We start from the raw sequence: 24,663 nt of genomic DNA, 5'->3' as shown, positions 1-24,663 counted from the left end.
TATAATAACATATTACAAAACAACACCACCTTATTTCAAAAGCAAATCGAATTAGTATCCAAAAAAAGGTTTTTTCAACACAATCCGGAAAAGGGGAAGTCCGTGTCGCTCCGCTACACCTTTATAAAAGACGGGGCCGCCATGTCAATGTTTTGAATACAAAAGTTGAGTCGAAGAGCAGACGTTCTTTATTCAATTGCATTACACGCTTTGAAAACTCAAGTGTAATAATATATGATGTAATGTATTGACAAGCTTTTATCTGCAGGGTTTGTATATCATATATACAGTGTTAACGTGGTGTAATTTAAAGTGGGTCTCGGGTATATTAAAAAAATAAATATAATTCTAGATTAGATTGCCGCTAATATTTTGTTAACAGTAAGTGTATACAGATTAAATTATTACAGAACCCGCTTATAATTATTACTGCGACTTATTAAACATTTTGAATATCATTTTTAATCGGTATTTAAACTTTTTCAAGTTCACGATTTAATTTGTATTTTAACGTATTAAAAAAAACGCTTCAGCTTGTACTTTAACGTATTACATTTCCTTTGACTAACAATATCTCTATAACTTACTATTAAAAAATCTATATGTTTTTAGTAAAATTTTTGGATTTTGAATGCTTAAAATACTTATAATTCAAGAGCTTAAGTTATTTCTAAAATCCCGCAAAACTTTCCAGCGAGATTTTTTATTTTTAGAAAAAGGGAAACTTCTATATAAAAAGCTTATACCTATTTAACAGCTCGAGGGAATAATCGTATTAGGCGCTTGCTTAGATGTTAGCTAAGTTAGGATTCGATTTCGTAACATAAAAAAAACTAGTGGCATTTTTTTCTAGAAATATTAAAACGCTTGTTCAATATAAAACAATTTTTGATTATAAAGTAAAGAAAATTTAAATTTTCTGTTAGTGTTTATTTAGATATATTTGCAACTGTGTTTATAAACTTAATATTTTAAAACTATTGGTGTAAAATTGTACAACCATGGGCCCAACTGCAGCAATGCTCTCAAGAAGCATTACTCAAGCAGCAATCAACGTTCATACAACTTCAATGAATATTAATAGTAACTCAACGACAGAAATTGGCGAAGGTAATTTCAATAATGTTTAATAGATTGTGTGTATTGGTTATGTACATAAAGATTGTGTATTTTACAAGTTGTATGTACAATAGATTTTATATTAAATTAGTTGTATATTTAAAGTAATGGCTTAGGTTTTTAAAATATATCAAGTTACGATGGCAAACTAGGACCGTAAATTTTGGTTCCGCTTTTCTTTGTTTCCGTGGTTGATAGATAAACATAACGTTAACCTAATAGCGCCAATACAGAATTTATCAAATGACTGTGTTTGCTGTGTAAAGATACTTAATCCAACATAAATTCTTTTCTGATACCTTTAAGCTATTATTATTTTTTTTTTCATATCACCTTAAGGTGGTAGGTTTTATATTTTTTATTCGGAAAGGGTGTGCTATTATGACGTGTTTTAAGCTATCTGTAAACGCCGGGCTCAAGGGCGAATAGTGTGGCAATGGTGCGGCTCTAACCCGAAACCTTTCGGCTCGTAATTCGCTGCCATGACCGCTCAATCCCGCTACCGGACCTTTTAAGCTATCATTTAGGTTTTTACTTTTATAAAAACACAAAATTTGAACTTTTATCGAAAACCACATTAGTTGAAATTTAACATTAAGCCAATGAAGTTAACTCTGGTTTTGTTCAGATGCCGACTTACCACTTTCAACGATAGCTGGAGTGGCTATAACGGTAATTGTTATCGGCGTGGCGGGCCTCATGTTCTGGCTTGTGTTTTGTAAACAGAGGAAGAACACATCGCCATCTCGCGGATTCAAAAAAGGCAAGCGAGCTAAAGAAAGAGAGCTGAAAAATATTCACTCCCCCCTGTCTGTTAAATACAGGGAGAAAAATAGCCCGTCCACCAACAGCAGAAACTCAGCTCGATTTATAATACCTCGGGAAGGAAAAACAATCCGCCACGGAAATTACGAGGTCAAATTCCCGCCTGATGCTGTGATGAAGGACGTGGCAATTCGACTATCTACAATTCCGGGTGAGAACATTCTAAAAAACAAGAAACAACACTTCGCTATTGCTGAGACCTTAAGATTCGAGCCCTCTGGTACGAAATTCCACAAGAAATTCACAGTAAAACTGACCTCCTCGTATTCAGCCATTAAAAACACAGTTCCAGTCAAAGTGTTCGTACGTTCATGTGCGAGCTCTAAATGGAAATTGGAATCAAAGTCTGTTATTGACACAAAAGGAGAAGTAATCTACACCGCAGATCACTTTTGCGACCGGGCTCCAGAACCAGAGAATAGTTACAGGCCTGAAATGAAGCGTTTACTTTGGACGCAAACCTTCTGCAAGACCCAGAATGTTCCAACCGAGAAGGAGTTGATTTGGTATGTAGGCCCGCACTGCCATAACACCTCAAACGACGATTACCAAAGGGTTCAAAGTCAGTTTAGTAACGACGTGAATTTAATTCCCTTCCAGACCTTTTCTGTGCCTCTTGATAAGGAGATTAATTTACAACTAAACCCTTCGAATCACCCACTTACAATTGATCCAACAACGCTTGAAATCGACCATGAACGACTGGAGAGTGATGATATCATCCACAAGACATGTAACATCACTCACACAAATCTTAATGAACACCAACAGACAACTAAAATTGGTTACTCCATCTGCCAAGCTATAAAACCAAATGAGGGGGACTTGTACACACAATCTCTACTACCTCCAATCTCTAAAATCACCGACAAGTTAATTTTAAACTGGCCAGGGCTTGTTCAACGACGTGGAAATCCTACATACCCTGTCTCGGCACAGCAATTCCATCCATTCGATTCAAGACCTCCGTCTTATGCCTCTGATTACAGTTCTCTATCCCGCACACATATAGGTCAAAGACGCGGTGCTAAGCCAGCACAAAGATATACATCGAGCACCACTTCCCCCTCCCCAAGTCAGCAGTCCACTTTAAATCGACCTGGTTCTGCACGCCCTAACCTTCCAGGTACATATTTCAAGTACAAAAACTTTTAACCTCTCAACCGGCAGCGTGGTGTAGTGGTTAGAACACTTGCTACACACCATGATGTCGTGGGTTTAATCCCCACTGCTCTCATGCTGTAGCTCCCTTGAGACGCTATAAACGGTATGAACTCCTGCTGAGCCAGCACTTAATCAGCAACATAATTATCGGGCAATTATAATCTATAATATCCCAAACTGCTACAGGCAACTCGAGACTGGGTCGGAGTAACAGTTGTTACTTTAGGTTTAAGTCGAGCATTCGACTTTCCCACCTCGAGGATAAAGATATATACAAAAGATATATATATATATAAACTTGTATTTACCAACAAATATACATTTATACGATTTTCAAGATGTCGTTCTTTTAACTTACAGGTACTTCCTATTCTACAGTGTCAATGATTTGTGATTCTGGGCATGACCAAAGGAACAGATCTTTATCGGAAGACGTGTTTATCGCTCAGCCAAGTGATTCAAATGAGAGCCAAGCGAGTCCAAGTGACGGAAGCGGTCAAAATCGACTCAGCGTCTTTGCCTTACGAAATATGTTCGAGACAACTAACCGATTGTCAGAACTAGAAAATTTGGACCCAACACGTACAAGGAAATCTCAGGTAAGAGTGCAAAACATGACTTTGATATAGTTGTTAGTCTAATATAGCTTAGAAATAAGTGGCCTAACAAGATTTTAAAAAGCAGCGCCTTATAAATTTAACAATAACTTCCTTCAGCCATCGCAAATCATTCTAAGAAAATTGTTTCATGCTTAATAAACCCGTATATGAAACTCATATGTGTAATATAATATTGATGTTTTTGCGTTAAGTACATTTAATATTAGAATAGTGGTATTAAATTAATTTTAAAATATAAGCATAAGTTTTTACCTAAAACTTTTGATTAGGTAAAATAATTTTAATAAAGTTTTTTCAGGGGAAATCATAAACAAATTATTCAAAAAGCCCCAAAAAGTTGAAAACAATTTAGACAACAAAAAACACGATTTTTAAGTCTGATAACAACACTTACTTCCCTAAATTTTTCCTTTTTTTCACGATGACAATGCGTTTATAGTTACGACACATTTGCTACAGTGTCGAGCAAGTTGCTAACAGCAATTACTTGAAACACCAAATTTGGTCAAACTTATCGTTGGTCGCAATTCCACAAAAACAACAACCTTCTCTTATTTGAGTAATTAATACACCCGGAGGTGATTCCCCGGGTGAAGACTCGCTATATCTTTCCCTACCAAACAAACTTCGGTTAATTTCTAACAATGTAAATATTGTTTAGACACAAAGCGGAAACACTCAAGAATTGCGTGATCGTAATGTGAAAAAAGATGGAAGGTTTTCGTACGAGATGAGGTCGTGATAGCAGAAGCTTTCCACTTGAAAAAAAACTTGATTTTTTTACGAACCGCTTTTGCAATTGAACTATTCCTCTGCTCCATTTTTGGTTAAAAATGACTTTATATGAGTGTTGTGTGTGATGACCTCACACCTTCTTTAAAGTTTTTGTATTTTTAAGAAGTCCTATTACGATTTAATTATTATTTAATTTTAAAATGCCAAAAATAATATTGTTTTTAGTAGGAATACATAGGTTGTATATATTTTTCTAAAGTAGTTGTATCAACTACATTTATTATAATGCTTTTTTTGCGATTAACCTATATTTTTCACCATTTTTTGGGGGACGATATTAAATTACCATTATTGGTAAATTGTTTGAGTGTATATAAATAATCTTTTAAATTCTTTGTTAGGACTCGGCTCTTTTTTGAGAGTTTTTTTTTGCCAGTGTATTATATTTTTTTTTGTACATTATTTAGGTACATGAAAAGCGTTTTTTAGACTATGTTTGTTTAATTTAAAGATTGTAGAGATTATATAATTACTGTTAAAAATATTAAGAACCCATTTAACATACACTATTGGAGTTTGTTCGTTAATTTTTACTTATTTTAGTAATCTAAGATTATGTAAATAATTTAAACAAAAAAGGACCAATCAATATGATTATTTTGTAGCGCGCTTTTGCTATTGTACTCCTTTTTCTACTTGATTTTTCTCTGTTCTGTAATCTATTGTAGTTTGTTTATGAAGTGTTTGGCATAAGGAACTTGTCGTTAATGATGGGGCCATCATGCAAACCTGGGCATGTAATGAAAATTCAACAGAATTGTAAAGTTTTACAACTCTTAAGCAATGTTATGCCTTAGTTAAAAATTAACTTCTTCTTTATCAATATTGATCTTTTTTACAATACTGAAACCTTTCAGTATTAACCACCTCTTGCAGTTTCTAAAACCTTTCAATCCTCACAGTTCATTTTTTATGGTAGTTTTGAAATTTTTTTTATTTATTCAGATTCTTATTATTAAACTGATATCATATTAAACCTTGGTGAATATAAGTTGTAAAAAATTTTGTGTTTTTGTAGTAGTTTCGTAAAATTTATATTTATTCACAATAATTTATTGTTTAAGATTTTGCCTAATTCGCAATAAAAGATGACTAAACACTTGGTATAGATTTGCATATTAAGTCATAAATATAAAAGCATGTAAAATAAATTATTAAATAGAATAAAATTTAACTAATAAATTATATATAGTACCTAATTATAAAACAAATTAGCATAATATATTTAACTAACAAGGTTTAAATAATTGGTAATAGTTTATAATTAGTTATAACGATATTTTTTAAAAAGGTTATTATCTACTTTTAGTTTTTTTTCGATTTTATAAAAAATACTTTATATAATGCGCATAAGATCCGATAAAACCAAAAGATATTTAAAACATCTAAAGCAATCGTGGTAACAAATATATATTTTCCTACTCCCATCCTAAAAAAAGGATATTTACAAATCAAGTATTGGAAGACACTTGCTACACCACACATGAGATCGTGGGTTCAATCCCCACTGATCTCATGCTAAAGCGCCCTTGAGTACGGCGCTATAAACGGTATAAACTTTTGCTGGACCAGCACTTAATCAGCAGTATAATTATTGGGCAATTATAATCTATAATATCCCAAACTGTCACAGGCAACTCGAGACTGGGTCTGAGTAGCTGTTGTTACTCCATGTTTAAGTCGCGCATTCGACTTTCCCACATCGAGGATAAAGATATATACAAAAAAAGGGTGACTTACCATAGCCAAGTATAAGTTAAGAGTAGCAACGATATTAAAAATATACTCCCAACTTTAAAACAGGCTATTATAAATAAATATAGACCAAAATTTAACCAAAAAAAATAATTTCTAATACCTTAACATAGCTTCTGTTCCCCAATTGTTATAAAAAATCAAATAAACCGTCGGTAATGGAATTATTCTGAATACAAAGAAAGTAAAAGAAAACACCAAATTGTTGAAAAAGGCGAATTTTGAATCCTTCTTATCCATTATTATAAGAAGATCCCTTTAAAATTACCAAAAATAAAATATTTTAGTATACCAGAATCTTCTTACGAAATCTTAACTTATCTTTTTAAGCTAAGATTTTATTGCCTCCTTTATATCTTGCTCTAATTTAATAGGCTTTTAAAAGAAATAAATTATATGTGTGTACATAAATAAATTTAGAAAATGTTTACCTAATATTTAAAAATACACTTGAAAACTCAGCCATTGCTCTAACTGTCCAAGCTTCCCACAAAAATCCTGCAAACTAAATGATACCGGTTATTAGATTAGATTGTAATCAACAATCCAACAAAAAATAAAGCACTCTAAGATCCTGTAAGCTAAGAGATATGGGCTAATACATAAGACTGTAATCAAACTATACATTAAACGATAGAGTATAACTTATTGGTATAAAAGGGTAAATCTGCTGTATAAAAAATTGGCATTCGAAGGTTAAATAATATGACACAAAAGGATTTATATAAGTACTTCTTACAACACTTTAACAAAAAGCATATTGTGCAAATATAAGTTTATAAAAACAAAAGTGTGGTTTAGTGGTGAAAACACTTGCCACACCACACATGAGATCGTGGGTTCAACCCCCACTGATATCATGCTGTAGCGACCTTAAGTAAGGCGCTATAAACGGTACGAACTCCTGCTCAGCCAGCACCTATTAGCAGCATAATTACCAGGCAATTATAATCTATAATATCCCAAACTGCCACAGGCAACTCGAGACTGGGTCGAGTAACTGATGTTACTCTATGTTTAAGTTGCGCATTAAACTTTCCCACATCGAGGATAAAGATATATACAAAAAAACAAAAGGTCTTTTACATACAAGCAGCCAACTATCACCAACTATTATAGCAACATGGTGAATTACGAAACCTTTTTCATTTCTCCAATTTTTCAAATACAAGATCATGATCAAATCTATAAATATTGTTTTATCATTCACAGCTAATCAAATGCAGTAACAACACATTGTGAAATCTATGTTTAAATCCTTACTCTGTTTCCATGCTATAGGCTGTAGACTAAGGTACAATAAACAGTGCACTGAGCAAAATTATCAGGCAACTTTAATCAATATTAACTCAAACTGCCAAGGCAACTTAAGTCTGGGTTGGGGTAATTGAAGTTAATTTATATTTGTTAGTCAAGTTAGCCCATATAGATAAAGTATGTGTTCGCATTACTTACCTTGTATTGCATAACCATTTGAAATAGCCATAGTAACTCCATTTAACCAGTACTGGCCCCTACAACACAATAGAATACACATAAGAAGTGTGTTTAAAATATTAAAATAGAAAAGTTAAAAATAAATTAAATGTAATTTAAATAACTTAAATATTGTATTGCTTACCATATTTGATCTTCATGTTTTTCCTTATTAAATTTATAGGAGATACAAATAAGAATGCTAACAACCAGTGCATGAAGAAATGATTTAAAACTGAAAAAGGCAAATATTAATACATTTATTGAATATTAACAAAGGGTTTACTCTCAAAACCTTTTATGACCCGATAGTTGACTTTGCCAGTTTTAATGTTATTGAGCAAGTAAATTGATTTCCTAAACAACAAAAACTTTTTTTTGCAGTTCAAAAATTCTTTATAAAGTAAAGAAGCTTAATAATTAAAAGCAGTTGAAAGTAAACCCAAGACCTTATGAAGTAGTCCGCACTATCAGTACCTCTCTACTTATTTAAAGCATTAAACATAAATAAAGTTATGTAGTTTTCTACCTATTGTACCAATCCAACTTTTTAGACTCTGATAAGTTATTGTAAGCTGAAAAATGGCTTGAAATTAAAAAAACGATTTTCTTTAGAGGGTAATAGCAAAAAGAAGTTGATAAAATAACCACAGATACATTTAATAGCAATAAATTATTTATTTCCATTATTTAAGTATTTCCTAAAAAAAAATTTGCCTCAAATCATAATTTTTTTTCTGTGCTAAGTACGGAACATTATAACATTATTATTTACTTTTGTCTTGTAGTTTAACAAATTAAAACTATATTTACTAATTGCTTACATGTTCAATTTAATATTAAAACGTTATTGTCTTATATTCCCTAGCAATTAACTAAATCATAAGTAAATGATATCTAAAATAAAAATGAACATTTTTGTAAGTGTTCCATTACAACTTCCCCTATATTATAGCATAATATTGTTTTGTAAACATAAATTTCTAAGAAAATAATCAAAAATGTGTTAGTCATTTTATAGTTAACCAAACAACGATAATTTTAAGTTAAACAAAAGCAAAAAAAAGTATTTTAGCAATATTTTAAGTTTTTGTGTACCAACTAAAGGAACAATTGTTTAAGGGTCTAAATTATAATAACTTTAAAGTTTAAAGTATGGACTATTACATCATTGCAATAACCAATTTCCAATTAAATATGACTTGAACTCTTTGTAATAATAAATGGTGCACAAGGATACGTTACTATAAACATATAATTATCCATGTCACGGCTTTACTAATTACCACTTCGGCATGTTGACAGTTAAAACTTGAAACATTTTCTGTTTAAACCTGTCATTTATTATGATTTGTTCAGCTTGACGCGTTGATAAAGCAACTGGAACTTGATAATTTGTTACATATTTAAGTATAAGTGGCAACTACATACTATAGAAGTAAGAATTGTGGTAATAAAGAATTGTACTCATTTTTTAAGAATTGTGGTGATAAAGAATTGTACTCATTTTTCTGCTTGATTTTTCTCTGTTCTGTAATCTATTGTAGTTTGATTATACAGTGTTTTGCATAAGGAACTTGTCGTTAATGATGAGACCATTATGCAAGCCTGGGCTCGTAATGAAAATTCAACAGAATTGTAAGTTTTACAACTCTTAAACAATGTAATGATTCAGTTAAAAATTAACTTCTTCTTTATCAATATTGACCTTTATTACGACACTGAAACTTTTCAGTATTAACCATCTCTTGCAGTTTCTAAAACCTTTCAATCCTCACAGTTCATTTTTTATGGTAGTTTTGAAATTTTTTTTATTTATTCAGATTCTTATTATTCAACCGATATATTAAACCTTGGTAAATATAAGTTGTATAAAATTTTTGTGTGTTTTTGTAGTTGTTTTGTAAAATTAATATTTATTCACAATAATTTATTGTTTAAGATTTTGCCTAATTCGCAATAAAAGATGACTAAACACTTGGTATAGATTTGCATATTAAGTCATACATATAAAAGCATGTAAAATGAATTATTAAATAAAATAAAATTTAATATTAACTAATAAATTATATATAGTACCTAATTATAAAACAAATTAGCATAATATATTTAACTAACAAGGTTTAAATAATTGATAATAGTTTATAATTAGTTATAACAATATTTTTTTAAAGAGGTAATTAACTACTTTTAGTTTTTTTCGATTTTATAAAAAATACTTTATATAATGCGCATAAGATCCGATAAAACCAAAAGATATTTAAAACATCTAAAGCAATCATGGTAACAAATATATATTTTCCTACTCCCATCCTAAAAAAAGAGTATTTTTTTTGTTAAGTGAATACATTTTGGCATGGAAAAGCAACTTTTACAGGGTTTTAATGTTTTAACTTATACTTGGACTACCTTTTTTATCAATTGTTTTGTTAGCTTTGTGTATTCATTTACTTAAACCCATTTATTAACCTTTGGTATTTACAAATCTAGTATTGGAAGTTTGTTATTCCTAAAGGCATAGCAAAACTGAAAATTGAACCGAGGACATCAGGTGTCAAATATCAATTGTAATGACATTTTAAAACTTATTATCTTTATATAATGTAGCTTAGTAGATAATATATTTATATATATATTCAATTTACAACTTCAAAAAAAAGAAATGCCCTTTGTTGTGCAAGGGTTAACCGGCAGCGTGGTGTAGTAAGAACGCTTGCTACACCACACATGGGGTCGTGGGTTCAATCCCCACTGACCTCATGCTGTAGCGCTCTTGAGTAAGGCGCCACAAACGCTGTGAACTCCTGCTGAGCCAGCACTTTATCAGCAGTATATTTATCGGGCAATTATAATCTATAATATCCCAAACTGCCACAGGCAACTCGAGACTGGGTCTGACTAACTGATGTTACTCTATGTTTAAGTCGCGCATTCGACTTTTCCACATCAAGGATAAATACAAAAAAAGGGTAACTTACCATGGGCAAGTATAAGTTAAGAGTAGCAACCATATTAAAAATATACTCCCAACTTTAAAACAGGCTATTATAAATAAATATAGACCAAAATTTAACCAAAATAATAATTTCTAATACCTTAACACAGCTTCTGTTCCCCAATTGTTATAAAAAATCAAATAAACCAATGGTAATGGAATTATTCTGAATACAAAGAAAGTGAAAGAAAACACCAAATTGTTGAAGAATGCAAATTTTGAATCTTTCATATCCATTATTATAAAAAGTTCCCTTTAAATTAACAAACTATAACTTGTTATGTATAATAAAATCTCCTTGCCAGGTCTCTTATATAAAAGGCTTTAAAATGACAGTAACAGAGATTGAACCAAAGATCTCATGAGATCAATTAGGCACTAAATAAAAGTTATGTGTATAAATACATAATTTTCATAAATGTTCACCTAATATGTAAAAATACACTTGAAAACTCAGCCATTCCTCTAACTGTCCAAGCTTCCCACAAAAATCCGGCAAACTAAATGATACCGGTTATTAGATTAGATTGTAATCAACAATCCAACAAAAAATAAAGCTAAACCGGCAGCGTGGTGTAGTGGTAAGAACACTTGCTACACCACCATGGGGTCGTTGGTTCAATCCCCACTGCTCTCATGCTGTAGCGTCCTTGAGTAAGGCGCTTTAAACGGTGTGAACTCATGCTGAGCCAGCACTCAATTAGCAGCAAAATTACTGGGCAATTATAATCTATAATATCCGAAACTGTCACAGGCAACTCGAGACTGGGTCGAAGTAACTAATGTTACTCTATGTTTAAGTCGCGCATTCGACTTTCCCACATCGAGGATAAAGATATATATAAAAAAAAAGAAAAAAAAAGCACTTTAAGATCCTGCAAGTTAAGAGATATGGGCTAATACATAAGACTGTAATCAAACTATACATTAAACGATAGAGTATAACTTTTTGGTATAAAAGGGTAAATCTGCTGTATAAAAAATTGGCATTCGAAGGTTAAATCATATGACACAAAAGGATTTATATAAGTATTTCTTACAACACTTCGACAAAAAAGCATATTGTGCAAATTTTAAAAACAAAAGGTCTTATACATACAAGCAGCCAACTATCAGCAACTATTATAGCAACATGGTGAATTACGAAACCCCTTTCATTTCTCCAATTTTTCAAGTATAAGATCTTGATCAAATCTATAAATATTGTTTTATCATTCACAGCTAATCAAATGCAGAAACAACACATTGTAAAATCTATGTTTAAATCCTTACTCTGTTTCCATGCTATAGCTCTCTAGACTAAGGTACAATAAACAGTGCACTGAGCGAAATTATCAGGCAACTTTAATCAATATTAACTTAAACTGCCAAGGCAACTTAAGTCTGGGTTGGGGTAATTGAAATTAATTTATATTTGTTAGTCAAGTTAGCCCATATAGATAAAGTATGTGTTCGCATTACTTACCTTGAATTGCATAACCATTTGAAATAGCCAAAGTAACTCCATTTAGCCAGTACTGGCCCCTACAACACAATAGAATACACATAAGAAGTGTGTTTAAAATATTAAAATAGAAAAGTTAAAAGTAAATTAAATGTAATTTAAATAACTTAAATATTATGTTGCTCACCATATTTGATCTTCATGTTTTTCTTTATTGGAAATATAGGAAAGACCTATAAGAATGCTAACAACCAAGGCATGAATAAATGATTTACAACTGAACAAAAAGGCAAAAATTTATATATATTAATTTATCGATATTTATAACATTGGTTGTCTGTCAAAATATGTTATGACCTAGTCTTAAGTTGACTTTGCCAGTATTGGATATTATTAACCTAGTGTATTGTTTGATCAATAAAACTGTTTTTACAGGCATAAAAAGCATTATAAGTTATGCTTGATCATTGATAGCAATTGGAATTACACACAGGACCTTGTTACTAAATTAAAGCATTCAACATAGAAACTTTATATATCTTTCTACCTATTGTACCACTTCAATTTGTTAGCATCTGATAATGTATTGTAAGTCGATAAATTGCTTGAAATTGAAAAAACAATTTTCTTGAAGGGATAATAGAAGAAATAGATTGTTAAAGTAACTACCGATACATTTAATAGCAATAAATTATTTATTTCCATCATATAAGTATTTGCTAAAAGAACAAAATCCTAATTTTTTAATTTTCTGTGTTGATTACAGAGTAAAACATTATTTTTTACTTTTGTCTGGTAGTTTAATAATTTAAAACTATATTTTACTAATTGCTTACATGTTCAATTTAATATTAAAACGTTATCGTCTTATATTCCCTAGCAATTAACTAAATCATAAGTAAATGATATCCAAAATAAAAATGAACATCTTTGTAAGTGTACCATTACAACTTCCCCTATTTTGTTTTGTAAACAAAAGTTTTTAAGAAATTAATCAAAAATGTGTATTAGTCATTTTATAGTTAACCAAACAACGATAATTTTAAGTTAAACAAAAGCAAAAAAAAGTATTTTTGCAATATTTTAAGTTTTTTGTGTACCAACTAAAGGAACAATTGTTTAAGGGTCTAAATTATAATAACTTTAAAGTTTAAAGTATGGACTATTACATCATTGCTATAACCAATTTCCAATTAAATATGACTTGAACTCTTTGTAATAATAAATGGTGCACAAGGATACGTTTCTATAAACATATAATTATCCATGTCACGGCTTTACTAATTACCACTTCGGCATGTTGACAGTTAAAACTTGAAATATTTCCTGTTTAAACCTATCATTAATTATGATTTGTTTAGCTTGGCCTGTTGATAAAACAACTGGAACTTGATAATTTGTTACATATATAAGTATAAGTGGCAACTACATACTATAGAAGTAAGAATTGTGGTAATAAAGAACCACAGTTTTTCCTTTAGCTGTTTGTATGTAAGTAAGGTGAAAAGGATTATAGTAAAACTTGTTTACAAGTTTGGGAGGTTTAACTGGTATTACAATGACTTATGTTTAATGTTAAAAGAATTTCAAACTAAAATGTCAAAAACAATGTTTTAAAAGTAAGAAGAAAAAAATATAGGAACATTTTTAGTTTATTTAAATAAAAGGTTAATTTGTTTTTTTCAAGAGAATGTATTCTAATAAATATTTGGAACTAAATTTAACTGTAACTGCATCAACTTTTATATTTTTTCGTTTTGTTTTACCAAAAATTGGACATTTTTTATCAAGTAAAATACTAGGATATAGAAAACTTGGTTTGAATGAGCATAGTGAATGGAATATAAGGTAACAGAACTGTAAAAATTAAAGTGTGTAAGTTTAAAGAAGCTTCTATAGTTAGGTGAATCAATAACTTTATGAAGCAGTTATCTGCAAAATGTTTGTCTGGTAACTTGTCATTAAAAATATTATAATAAAAATTTGACCAATATTTTATAAACAGAATAGTATCTACAGTCCATGCTATAGTAGTCAGCATTTTAAGTTTTATCTCATTATTTGTTGACAATGAAGGTTACAATGACCCTATATGGTAAGTTTAACTTAAAAAAAACATTGACTTTTCTGAAGAAAGATTTAATTTACCCAATATCTAAGACTGATATTACTTTTATGTAAAGTTGGTATAACAATTTTTTATTTTTTTTGTATATATCTTAATCCTCGATGTGAAAAAGTCGAATGCGCGACTCAAACGTAGAGTAACATCAGTTACTCCGACGCAGAGTTGCCTGTGGCAGTTTGGGATATTATAAATAATATTTGCCCGATAATTATACTGCTGATTAAGTGCTGGCTCAGCAGGAGTTCATACCGTTTATAGCGCCTTACTCAAGGTCGCTACAGCATAAGATCAGTGGGGATTGAACCCACAACCTCAGGTGTGGTGTAGCAAGTGTTCTTACCACTACACCATGCTGCCGCCAACATGGCATCTGTGGGAACCAAACCCAGTACCTTTGGCCTTTGAATGTGCCTGTTTGTTTTATTCGTAAATAACTAAAATTTAATATTATTTCTTTAATTAAATATTTACGTTCAGGGGGCAGCATTGGCTAACAGGAACAAGTCTCTCCATTAACTTGGGATATGCAATAGTTGGTTAGTCATTTAAATGTCATTTTATTAGTAGTTATAAACTTAGTTTGTTGTCGTTAAGTAACAAATATTGGTCGATAACAATACGCTGCGAATTTGTTTTTTTTTTGCGAAAATTTTTGTTTTTTAGATGCATCATTTTTAGTGTTTGTTGAAAACGAAGAAAAATTTGAGTTTATTATTCACCATATGCTACTCTTATTTGCTACTGGATGGTGTGCCGTAAGTTCTATAAGAATAAAGAACTGAAACTAAACAGTTGTAGCATTCACAAGTTACCATATGCTATATAAGATATAAATAATGCTAATGCACTTACAAATTTAAAGTTTTAAGCAGTGTAAAAAATAATTTGGTACTAAATAATATTTGCAATCCTCTGGGCTTAAAATTGTTATAATTTGGTCGCAAATAAATACTTTTTTACATATTTATTCTTAAATTGGAATAAACCAGTAAAACACATTAGTAGAAATTTAATTAATTGTGATATAAAACATAAACAAAAGTTATTACTCACCAGATAATGGGTCCATTTTGGTATATTTGGGCTTACAGGAGTTTTGCAGAATTGTCAACCCCCCTGTTAAATATGAGGTAAGCACTTTTAATAGGGTAAAAACTTTATTTATTAATACAATTATAACATTAGCTTTAGTATTGTGTTTTGATAGAAAAGATTTAGGTAAGAATAATTGTAAATTAATACCGACCAAAAATAATTCATTAAATTAAAATAAACAAATATTAAATTATTTTACAGATTTTTTCTTTTAACACTGGGTAAAAAGAAGTCAAATGCTTTTCTTTACACAAACCTATTCTTTGGAATAATATTTTTCGTATGTCGTATAGTACCAATGCCATATGGGTATATCTTGTATTATAATTACTGGAATACTGAAGCAATGAACAGGTTGTTATATTAATACATGTAAATAACTAGACAATTGTTGCCACTAACAAACATCAATGATAATTTTTTTTTTTTTTTTTTGGATATATCTTTATCCTCGATGTGGGAAAGTTGAATGCGCGACTTAAACATAGAGTAACATCAGTTACTCTGACCCAGTCTCAAGTTGCCTGTGGCAGTTTGGGATATTATAGATTATAATTGCCCGATAATTATACTGCTGATCAAGTGCTGGCTCAGCAGGAGTTCACACCATTTATAGCGCCTTCCTCAAGGGCGCTACAGCATGAGAACAGTGGGGATTGAACCCACGACCTCATGTGTGGTGTAGCAAGTGTTCTTACCACTACACCACGCTGCCGGTTGCCTGTGTACCACAAACAACAGTTTTGTTAGATACCTTTAATTGACATAGATATATAAATATTGTTCCCCTAAACTCCATAAGATATAGTTAGATTACTTGTACTTACGCAGAATGTAATTGTAATTTATTTTTTATTTTTAATCTTAAAGAGTTGGACCCTACAAATATTCTTTTCTGATCATGATTGGAATGGACATACTCAATATTTACTGGCTTATGAGAATAGTTCGTAACTTCTACAGACATTTTAAAGCAAAACAAACCGGCAAAAAATCTGATTAGATATTCATTTTTTTAATGTGCTTATGCAGGTGTTATATTTTAAAACTATGTTTAGTTAAATCTTGTGTGCTAGTTATATTAAGAGCTATTAAAATAAATTGTTTAAAAAACAGTATTTTAATGACCCTAAACTAAAGTATAAAGGTAATAAAACTTTAACAGCCTAATACCAATTTGTTTACATTTTCCTTGTAAAAAAGTCTTTTATTAACTTGTATCTAAATTGCAATTTCAGATATCTGTAAAGTCTATTAAAATAAAATGGTCTAAAGGTCAGTAATGACAACTACTAGAGTATAACTAATCTGCACATAAGCCTGTGGGCATTAGAGTTTAAATCAGGGCAACTGAAGTGTTGTGTTGTTGTTGTGAACAATTTCGTTTACTATAAATAAAAGAAAGTAGCAGTACTTTAGTTGTCTAATTTGATTGCCTTAAGAAGTATATAAAGATATTTAAAACAAGTATTTTATTATTACAACTACATCCTAAACCAGTTTATTTTTGTTAAAATATAAAGTACATAAAATAGAAATGCTTTTTGTTGACATTTTTAGAAATGTAGAAAAACAGAAATGCCCTTTTTTATGAAGTATATATTTTTAAATTATTTTAAAGGCCTCTTGTAGTTAACCAAACAATATAAAATAGTAGGCATTGAAAGTTAATTATTTTAAACCATGTAACTGAAGCAATCCATTGATACACTGTCTTTACATTGACAACAACAAATGTAGCTAGAATTACACAATGATGCTTAATTCAGGAAGTAATATCCTGATAAACTCATTTGTCATTAGGGAAATGTGCTTTGGTGTAGAATTAGAAGAAATAATGTGGTTTGTAATAGAGATAAGGCTACATTAAATGCTTAATAACAATATCAGCGTTTTGTGTATATTTTAAACAACTTGTGTAGATTTTAAACAAAAACACTTTAGGTTAATTTAAGATATATGTAGATATTTAAGATGGATTTAATTGGCTAGAAATACCTCTCTTACTTTAGAATCAACTTTTTAAAAGTAAATTTAGCAAATAATGTATTCGAATAAATATTTAAAATTTAATCTAACTGTATCGTTAATAAGTTACGTAATATTCTACTACATTGTAAGAAAAATAGGCCATCTTGTTTCAAGAAACTTTAGTGTCTATAATCAACTTAACAGCAGAAACAAAATAGAATGGAATGATAAGTAAGTAAAACCTGTAATAAATTAGGTAACTATGCTATACAATTATTACTTTTATACATGTTTTAATTATGTTATAATTTTACTTTAAATGCCTTATTTACATATTGCCCTACAGCTTTATTTTAAATTGTTACTGATAAGACTATTTTGTCAAATTGTTTAGTTTCGTATAAAAACAAATATTTTTTATATTTAGAATAAATGCAACAGTACATGCAATAGCTTGTTGTGTTATTGGACTTTTAGCTATTAAATATGATCATATTGGATATAATGAACCTATATGGTAAGTCAAAATTAATATAATAATATGTAAAAAGAAAGCTTAAATTGATTGATTAACCTACATATGCATTAAAATGTTGATATCAGATGTTAAAATGATTAATTTTTTTAAATAGGGGCCAACATTGGATCTCTGGTCTCTCTATTTCATTAACAGTGGGCTATATTTTATCAGGTAATTATATACTCAATGTATTAAAATTTTAAAGTTCATTTTTTACAGTCATGTAGTATAAAATATAACTATATCACTTACCTATTTTAGATACAATTTACATGTACTTATATCTCGAAGAAGACACAAAACATTATTCTGGGATGTATGTCCATCATATGATCACATTTATTATATTATGTTGGTGCATGGTAGGTTAAGTAACAACAATAATTTTAACAATAAAACCTTATCTCTGTAAAATACAAACAAAAAATAGTGGTTAGTATAAAATAATTTTTAATTTAAACTGTACAAATATATAAAGGTAATATGAAACTAACGCTAAGTTGATTAAATTGGATATTTTAACAACTTAATTATTTTAAATTCAAAGGTGTTTGGACATTGGTGGTATTTATGGCTATTTAGAGGCTTAGCTGAATTTTCAACTCCATTTCTAAGTTTAAGGTACATAATTAATGAGCTTGAAATATACGTAATCTCAAGCTACCAACTTTATACTATATTGATATCTCTACAGTTCTAACACTCAATTATTCTTAGAGTTATGCTTAAAATGATGGGTCGAAAAGATTCTACATTAGCTTACTATAATAACTGGATGTTTGCAATTAGTTTCTTCATATGTCGTATTCTTATGTTACCTATGGTCTACTATTTTGCCTTTCCTATGTGGAGTACACCAGTGATGAACAGGTACAATTTTATATTCTATCAACGTACAGCTTGATATTGGGTTGGGGTAATATTATGAGGTCAATAACATCTTAAACTTATACAACTTGAGACTGGGTTGGGGTAATATTATGAGGTCAATAATATCTTAAACTTGTACAACTTGAAACTGGATTGGGGTAATATTATGAGGTTAATAATATCTTAAACTTGTACAACTTGAGACTGGGTTGGGGTAATATCATGATGTCAATAACATCTTAAACTTATACAACTTGAGACTGGGTTGGGGTAATATTATGAGGTCAATAATATCTTAAACTTGTACAACTTGAAACTGGGTTGGGGTAATATTATGAGGTCAATAGTATCTTAAACTTGTACAACTTGAAACTGGGTTGGGGTAATATTATGAGGTCAATAACATCTTAAACTTATACAACTTGAGACTGGGTTGGGGTAATATTATGAGGTCAATAATATCTTAAACTTGTACAACTTGAAACTGGATTGGGGTAATATTATGAGGTTAATAATATCTTAAACTTGTACAACTTGAGACTGGGTTGGGGTAATATCATGATGTCAATAACATCTTAAACTTATACAACTAGAGACTGGGTTGGGGTAATATTATGAGGTCAATAATATCTTAAACTTGTACAACTTGAAACTGGGTTGGGGTAATATTATGAGGTCAATAATATCTTAAACTTGTACAACTTGAAACTGGGTTGGGGTAATATTATGAGGTCAATAACATCTTAAACTTATACAACTTGAGACTGGGTTGGGGTAATACTATGAGGTCAATAACATCTTAAACTTATACAACTTGAGACTGGGTTGGGGTAATACTATGAGGTCAATAACATCTTAAACTTGTACAACTTGAAACTGGATTGGGGTAATATTAGGAGGTCAATAACATCTTAAACTTGTACAACTTGAGACTGGGTTGGGGTAATACTATGAGGTCAATAACATCTTAAACTTGTACAACTTGAAACTGGGTTGGGGTAATATTATGAGGTCAATAACATCTTAAACTTGTACAACTTGAAACTGGATTGGGGTAATATTAGGAGGTCAATAACATCTTAAACTTGTACAACTTAAAACTGGGTTTGGGTATTATTATGAGGTCAATAACATCTTAAACATGTACACCAAATCTTAGTTTGGGTAATTAATAAGATTAATAATATTTTAAACTTGTTAAACTTGAAAGCACATTTATGCATGTCCTTTACATAGTAAAGATAAAAATTAAAATAATTTTTTAAATTTTTTAGAATGTATCCTGTAAAATGGTTAGGATTATTGGGGGCTACAGTTATGGACATTTTAAATATTTATTGGTTTGGAATTGTTATCAAGGGAATGTTTGACCATTTTAATAAGAAGAAAACAAGCAAAAAAGATTAACACACTGCCTTGTAGTTGATGTTTTACTGTTTTTGTATATTAGGCTTTTATATTTTTGTTCTTACTCTTTTAAATTTACTTTTACAAGCAAAAATTATATATGGTTATTAAGTATGATATGTTGAACTTTCGTTTTAAATGTAACATTTTTATAAGTTCAAATATTACAAAAATGAGTAGGGGATTTTACAAAAGTGTTAATGACAACTAGGATATGACATTAAAAAATTAAGAAAAAAATAACACGATTAATCTACTACAGGAAGTTGTTCCTAAAACAATCTATCATAAGAGCAAAAACTATTTAATGTACATTAAACTAAGTTAAGTTAAAATTGAAAAAGAAATGTATTCTAACAAATACTTAAAGTTTAACGTAACTGTTTTTATAATAAGTTATGTAATTTTTTACTATATCACAAGAAAAATAAGCCATCTAATTTCAAGAAATTTAACTGCATATAATCAACTTAGCTACAGAAATAAGCTAGACTGGAATGACAAGTAGGTGTACTTTAAAAAATTGTCAACTAAATAATATATTTTGAACCTAGGTAAAAAGTTACAAAGAAATCTAATACTTTTAACTGTTAACCAGACTTATACTTTAATTTATGTAGAGTAACTGCCACAATTCACGCCATAACTTGTTGTACTGTTGGGTGTTTAGCTTTAAAATATGATGGTATTGGGTACAATGAACCTATATGGTAAGTTAAGTTGGAGCTAATTCTACTTAAAATATTAAATACAGGTCGACTGTTTCAATATTTTAAAAGTTAGATATGGTATAAGTAAGTTGTTAACATTCACAATAACTTAATTTTAAAACAGGGGTCAACATTGGTTATCTGGTCTCTCTATATCACTTACAGTAGGCTACATTCTATCAGGTTTGGAACTAAGCTAAACAAATAACATTACTATCAAAATACCTTCCACAAATTTTTATACACAATAATATTGTGACTTTCTACCTATATCTGCATCAAAATACTTTGCTTTTTAGATACAGTCTTCATGTATTTGTACTTAGATGGAACAGGAAATTACACTGGGATGTATATTCATCATGTTGTTTCATTTATTATACTGGGTTGGTGTATGGTAGGTTAAGTTTGCTATATAATTAATCTCTATACCTATATAAACAACTATGATTATTATTAAAATGCATAAAGTATTATAATATTAAAATTTTTATTTGCTAAAACACGTAACATAAAAATCGTAAATACAAGTGTATAAGAACTCTGCCACTAAACCCAAATAAAAGGTTGTTTAAATTACTACTAATAATAAATAAGGTTTTGAAATTGTTTAAACATTAACCTAATATTTTCAGGTGTTTGGACATTGGTGGTATGCTTGGATTTTTAAAAGTTTAGTTGAATTTTCAACTCCATTTTTAAGCTTAAGGTTTGTTCTTTTGCTGTTTATTTAAATTAAGATAACTTAAATTCTTTTAATTATTAGTTTCTAAATTTAAAGTTCTATTTAAAGTTTAATATTTTTAGAACATTGCTAAGAATGATTGGACAAAAAGATTCAACTTTAGCCTTCTACAACAATTTATTATTTGCGATTACTTTCTTTATATTTCGCATTTTAATATTTCCTATTATTTACTTTAAAGCATATTATTTGTGGAATACAGAAGAAATGAACAGGTTTTATTTCATTATGTTTTTTGATAAACTATTATGAAGTTAAATATACCTCAACTGGTTAAGGCAACTTCCACGTTTAAGATAACAAAAACGCCCTTTTTAGATAAATCGTTTAAACCAAAATAATTTAATAAACTAATTAAAACTTGCACATCTTCATATTTTAAAGCCAAGTGGAGGATATATATGCATGTATGTTTATGTAATGAGTATTCATGATTAATCTAACTGCCATTTATTGTGCCATGACAATTATTTTGCCACCTTTACCCCTTGATATCAATAAGTAAAATTTTTAATTGTATAAGAAACAAATCTTAAATAACAAAACTTCTTTTTTAGAATGTTACCTATCAAGTGGTTTGGATTTCTTGGTTTTGCTAGCATGGATATATTGAATGTTTATTGGTTTGGACTCATCATGAAAGGAATGTACAAGCATTTTAATGTAAAGAAAAGCAAGAAAGATTGATAACATGTTTAACAACATTATTAGTTGTGATGTTTTTTTTTATTTCAATTTGGTAAACAATATTCTTACATTTCAATAATGCCTAACTATGTTATTTATTTTTAACACTAACGGCTCAATGTCATGTTAATAAAACAAAAAATATCAAAAAGAATATTAGCAATCAAAAATTAGCAACAAAAAAATAAAATTACCTTTTAAAAAATTTGTTTATTTTTTAATTTGTAAACATATTAAAATTAAAGATGAATATGCTATGACCTAAGAAAAAATAATTAAATCCAAACAATAACAATCCATTTATTATGACATGGCATGACCAGTGCAATGGAACTTAACTACTTAGTTACAATATGTTTGCTGTCATTTCCTGTTTTAGTAAGTTGATATCTAACTTTAAAAATAACAAATATGAAGAAGAATTGTTTTATAAATTATTAAGTAATATATTTTTAATTTAAAATATAAAAAATAAAAAAATTTTAAATTTATTCAGTTATAGGATGATTTACCATCAATATGTTAAATTAAATGTAGCAGTTACCTTAGTAAGCTGCTTTTTCTTTCTTCATGTGGTACGAAAGGTTAGTGAAATTTTGTCAGGAAAGTTTCTGTTTTATAGAAATTTAAGCACAACTAAGAAATTAGAATGGAATATAAGGTAAATTACTGTTTCGTTAAAAAATATATACCCTAATTACAAGTTAACTTATTTAAATAACTGGCGTAAGTTTTGTTGTTTCTGCATGATATTTAAATAAAGTGTTTGCTACGAAAGTACAGTAGTTAAAGACAATTTAATAAAGCTAGATACATCGTTTCAATTAATTTAAAAACATACCAAAGCTTGCCCAGAATTACTTAAGGAAAAATAGTATTAATAAAAATATATTCAATAAATTTAACTTATAGAAATAGCTCAAACGTTCATGCACTATTATGTTTAATTCTGGGAGGTGTTTGTTTCTATCAAGATCCTGAAATTGTGACTAACCCGTTATTGTAAGTATTCCTAACATATTTAGGTTAACAAGTGTTAAAACTACACATAAAAATGCTTTATTTTTAAATTTAATCTACAATGCCCTGGTTTTAAAATATACAAACTACACTAATACCCATGCTTTTACCAAAAAAAATGCTTTAAAATTTGCAAAAATTTACCAAAAGAAAAGCTTACATCACAGCCATTTAAAAACATATTTTTTTATTCTTTTTGCTAGAGTACAAAGCAAGTTATCAGGGATAACTTTATCTATGTCTATTGGTTACATGCTTGCAGGTTAGTCAAATTCGAAATATGTATATCAAACTAATAAAATTTAAATCCTAACAAAGCAAAAAAAAAGAATTAAACCTTTTAGATATTCAAGTACAAACTTTGTTTAGATATCTGGATAGATATATTTATATTAAAAGCTGTAATACATAAATGGGACATGTTACTACATCACTTTGTTATAACTATAGCCTTTGGACGTTGCACCGTAAGAACTTAAACAATACATGAAATTTTAAATGTGTTAAAACTATGTTGAGCATGATATCATGCCAAAGCAAATGATTTAAAATAATAATTAATTTTCAGATATACGGGAGTATGACAGGTTTTGCCATCATGAGATTAATAGGCGAAATATCCACCCCTATACTCAACTTTAGGTAATATTAATATTCCAAAAATGTGGCCTGTAGGGCAAGCAATTAACTGGATTAAAAGATCTATATTTACCTTTAGAGTGGCACTATTTTATTATTTAGTTTTAACCCTTTAAAATTTTGTTATCTTTTACAAAATTAACATTTAAAATACCACCTAGATATCAACTTGATATGATGGATAAAAAGGGTTCGAAAATTTCATTATACAACAACTTAATGTTCGTGATTACATTCTTTATTGGTCGAATTGTAGCAATGCCTTACCCATGGATGATTTTTTACAAATTTTGGAACACTTCAGCAATGCTTAGGTAACTCAAAATAAGTTTTAAAAATCGGTAAACAGATCATAATAAAGTCTAGACAACTAATATATACAATTTTTCACCTTTTGGTGATAGTAAAACATAATTGTAAGACTTTTAACCCAAATCATAATACAAAAATTATACAAACCAAAGATATTACAATGATAGGTTAAAATAAACAATTTTACTTTTGTTTAGCTTGGGAAAACTTAAATGGTTGTTTATTATTGTCGGTGCAACAGATTTACTCAATATTTACTGGTTTATAAAAATCATAAAAAAAACTTTGAAGCAATTAAAATCAATTTACAAAGATAAGAAAGAATAAAATTTATTTTAATAATGTTTTTTATTTTTAAATTGCCTT

The 24,663-nt window shown here is 29.4% G+C and overlaps 4 protein-coding genes across 4 annotated transcripts; all 4 read left to right on the top strand.

The window, feature by feature from the left end:
* The first annotated feature begins 261 nt into the window (after positions 1-261).
* LOC145754901 (uncharacterized) lies at positions 262-5,610 on the top strand. Its single transcript, XM_082571066.1, has 4 exons — positions 262-1,110; positions 1,748-3,070; positions 3,469-3,707; positions 4,390-5,610. The coding sequence occupies exons 1-4, from the start codon at positions 1,002-1,004 to the stop codon at positions 4,468-4,470; spliced, it is 1,752 nt and encodes a 583-aa protein (XP_082427192.1). The 5' UTR covers positions 262-1,001; the 3' UTR covers positions 4,471-5,610.
* An 8,419-nt stretch (positions 5,611-14,029) lies between these two features.
* LOC145755332 (TLC domain-containing protein 4-A-like) lies at positions 14,030-16,419 on the top strand. Its single transcript, XM_082571559.1, has 7 exons — positions 14,030-14,052; positions 14,199-14,288; positions 14,799-14,857; positions 14,985-15,076; positions 15,378-15,451; positions 15,618-15,770; positions 16,287-16,419. The coding sequence occupies exons 1-7, from the start codon at positions 14,030-14,032 to the stop codon at positions 16,417-16,419; spliced, it is 624 nt and encodes a 207-aa protein (XP_082427685.1).
* A 1,019-nt stretch (positions 16,420-17,438) lies between these two features.
* LOC145755215 (TLC domain-containing protein 4-B-like) lies at positions 17,439-21,058 on the top strand. The gene is made up of 8 exons (XM_082571444.1): positions 17,439-17,618; positions 17,815-17,904; positions 18,020-18,078; positions 18,169-18,269; positions 18,455-18,528; positions 18,625-18,777; positions 20,052-20,894; positions 21,019-21,058. The coding sequence occupies exons 1-7, from the start codon at positions 17,461-17,463 to the stop codon at positions 20,182-20,184; spliced, it is 768 nt and encodes a 255-aa protein (XP_082427570.1). The 5' UTR covers positions 17,439-17,460; the 3' UTR covers positions 20,185-20,894; positions 21,019-21,058.
* LOC145755330 (TLC domain-containing protein 4-like) lies at positions 20,682-24,624 on the top strand. Its single transcript, XM_082571557.1, has 12 exons — positions 20,682-20,688; positions 20,783-20,894; positions 21,019-21,077; positions 21,194-21,291; positions 21,530-21,603; positions 22,197-22,312; positions 23,193-23,328; positions 23,550-23,608; positions 23,716-23,813; positions 23,915-23,988; positions 24,147-24,299; positions 24,495-24,624. The coding sequence occupies exons 1-12, from the start codon at positions 20,682-20,684 to the stop codon at positions 24,622-24,624; spliced, it is 1,116 nt and encodes a 371-aa protein (XP_082427683.1).
* Positions 24,625-24,663: the final 39 nt, after the last annotated feature.

This window comes from Corella eumyota, chromosome 6 (assembly GCF_963082875.1).
Source record: "Corella eumyota chromosome 6, kaCorEumy4.1, whole genome shotgun sequence".
Classification (NCBI taxonomy): Eukaryota; Metazoa; Chordata; class Ascidiacea; order Phlebobranchia; family Corellidae; genus Corella; species Corella eumyota.
The sequence above is the reverse complement of the archived record's forward strand: the minus strand, read 5'-3'. Positions and strand labels throughout refer to the sequence as shown.

Bases quoted from the DNA above. Each gene is read 5' to 3' on its own strand.
- LOC145755330 (XM_082571557.1), top strand. The intron at 21,292-21,529 runs GTAGGTTAAGTT...TAATATTTTCAG, and splicing joins TTATACTGGGTTGGTGTATG to GTGTTTGGACATTGGTGGTA. The intron at 23,329-23,549 runs GTAAGTATTCCT...TCTTTTTGCTAG, and splicing joins ATTGTGACTAACCCGTTATT to AGTACAAAGCAAGTTATCAG.
- LOC145755332 (XM_082571559.1), top strand. From the start codon at position 14,030: ATGGAATATAAGGTAACAGAACT. The intron at 15,077-15,377 runs GTAAGTTCTATA...ATTACTCACCAG, and splicing joins TTGCTACTGGATGGTGTGCC to ATAATGGGTCCATTTTGGTA. The intron at 15,771-16,286 runs GTTGTTATATTA...TTAATCTTAAAG, and splicing joins AATACTGAAGCAATGAACAG to AGTTGGACCCTACAAATATT.
- LOC145755215 (XM_082571444.1), top strand. From the start codon at position 17,461: ATGTATTCGAATAAATATTTAAAATTTAATCTAACTGTATCGTTAATA. The intron at 17,619-17,814 runs GTAAGTAAAACC...TTTTATATTTAG, and splicing joins AAAATAGAATGGAATGATAA to AATAAATGCAACAGTACATG. The intron at 18,270-18,454 runs GTAGGTTAAGTA...TTAAATTCAAAG, and splicing joins TTATATTATGTTGGTGCATG to GTGTTTGGACATTGGTGGTA.
- LOC145754901 (XM_082571066.1), top strand. From the start codon at position 1,002: ATGGGCCCAACTGCAGCAATGCTCTCAAGAAGCATTACTCAAGCAGCA. The intron at 1,111-1,747 runs GTAATTTCAATA...GGTTTTGTTCAG, and splicing joins AACGACAGAAATTGGCGAAG to ATGCCGACTTACCACTTTCA. The intron at 3,071-3,468 runs GTACATATTTCA...TTTAACTTACAG, and splicing joins TGCACGCCCTAACCTTCCAG to GTACTTCCTATTCTACAGTG.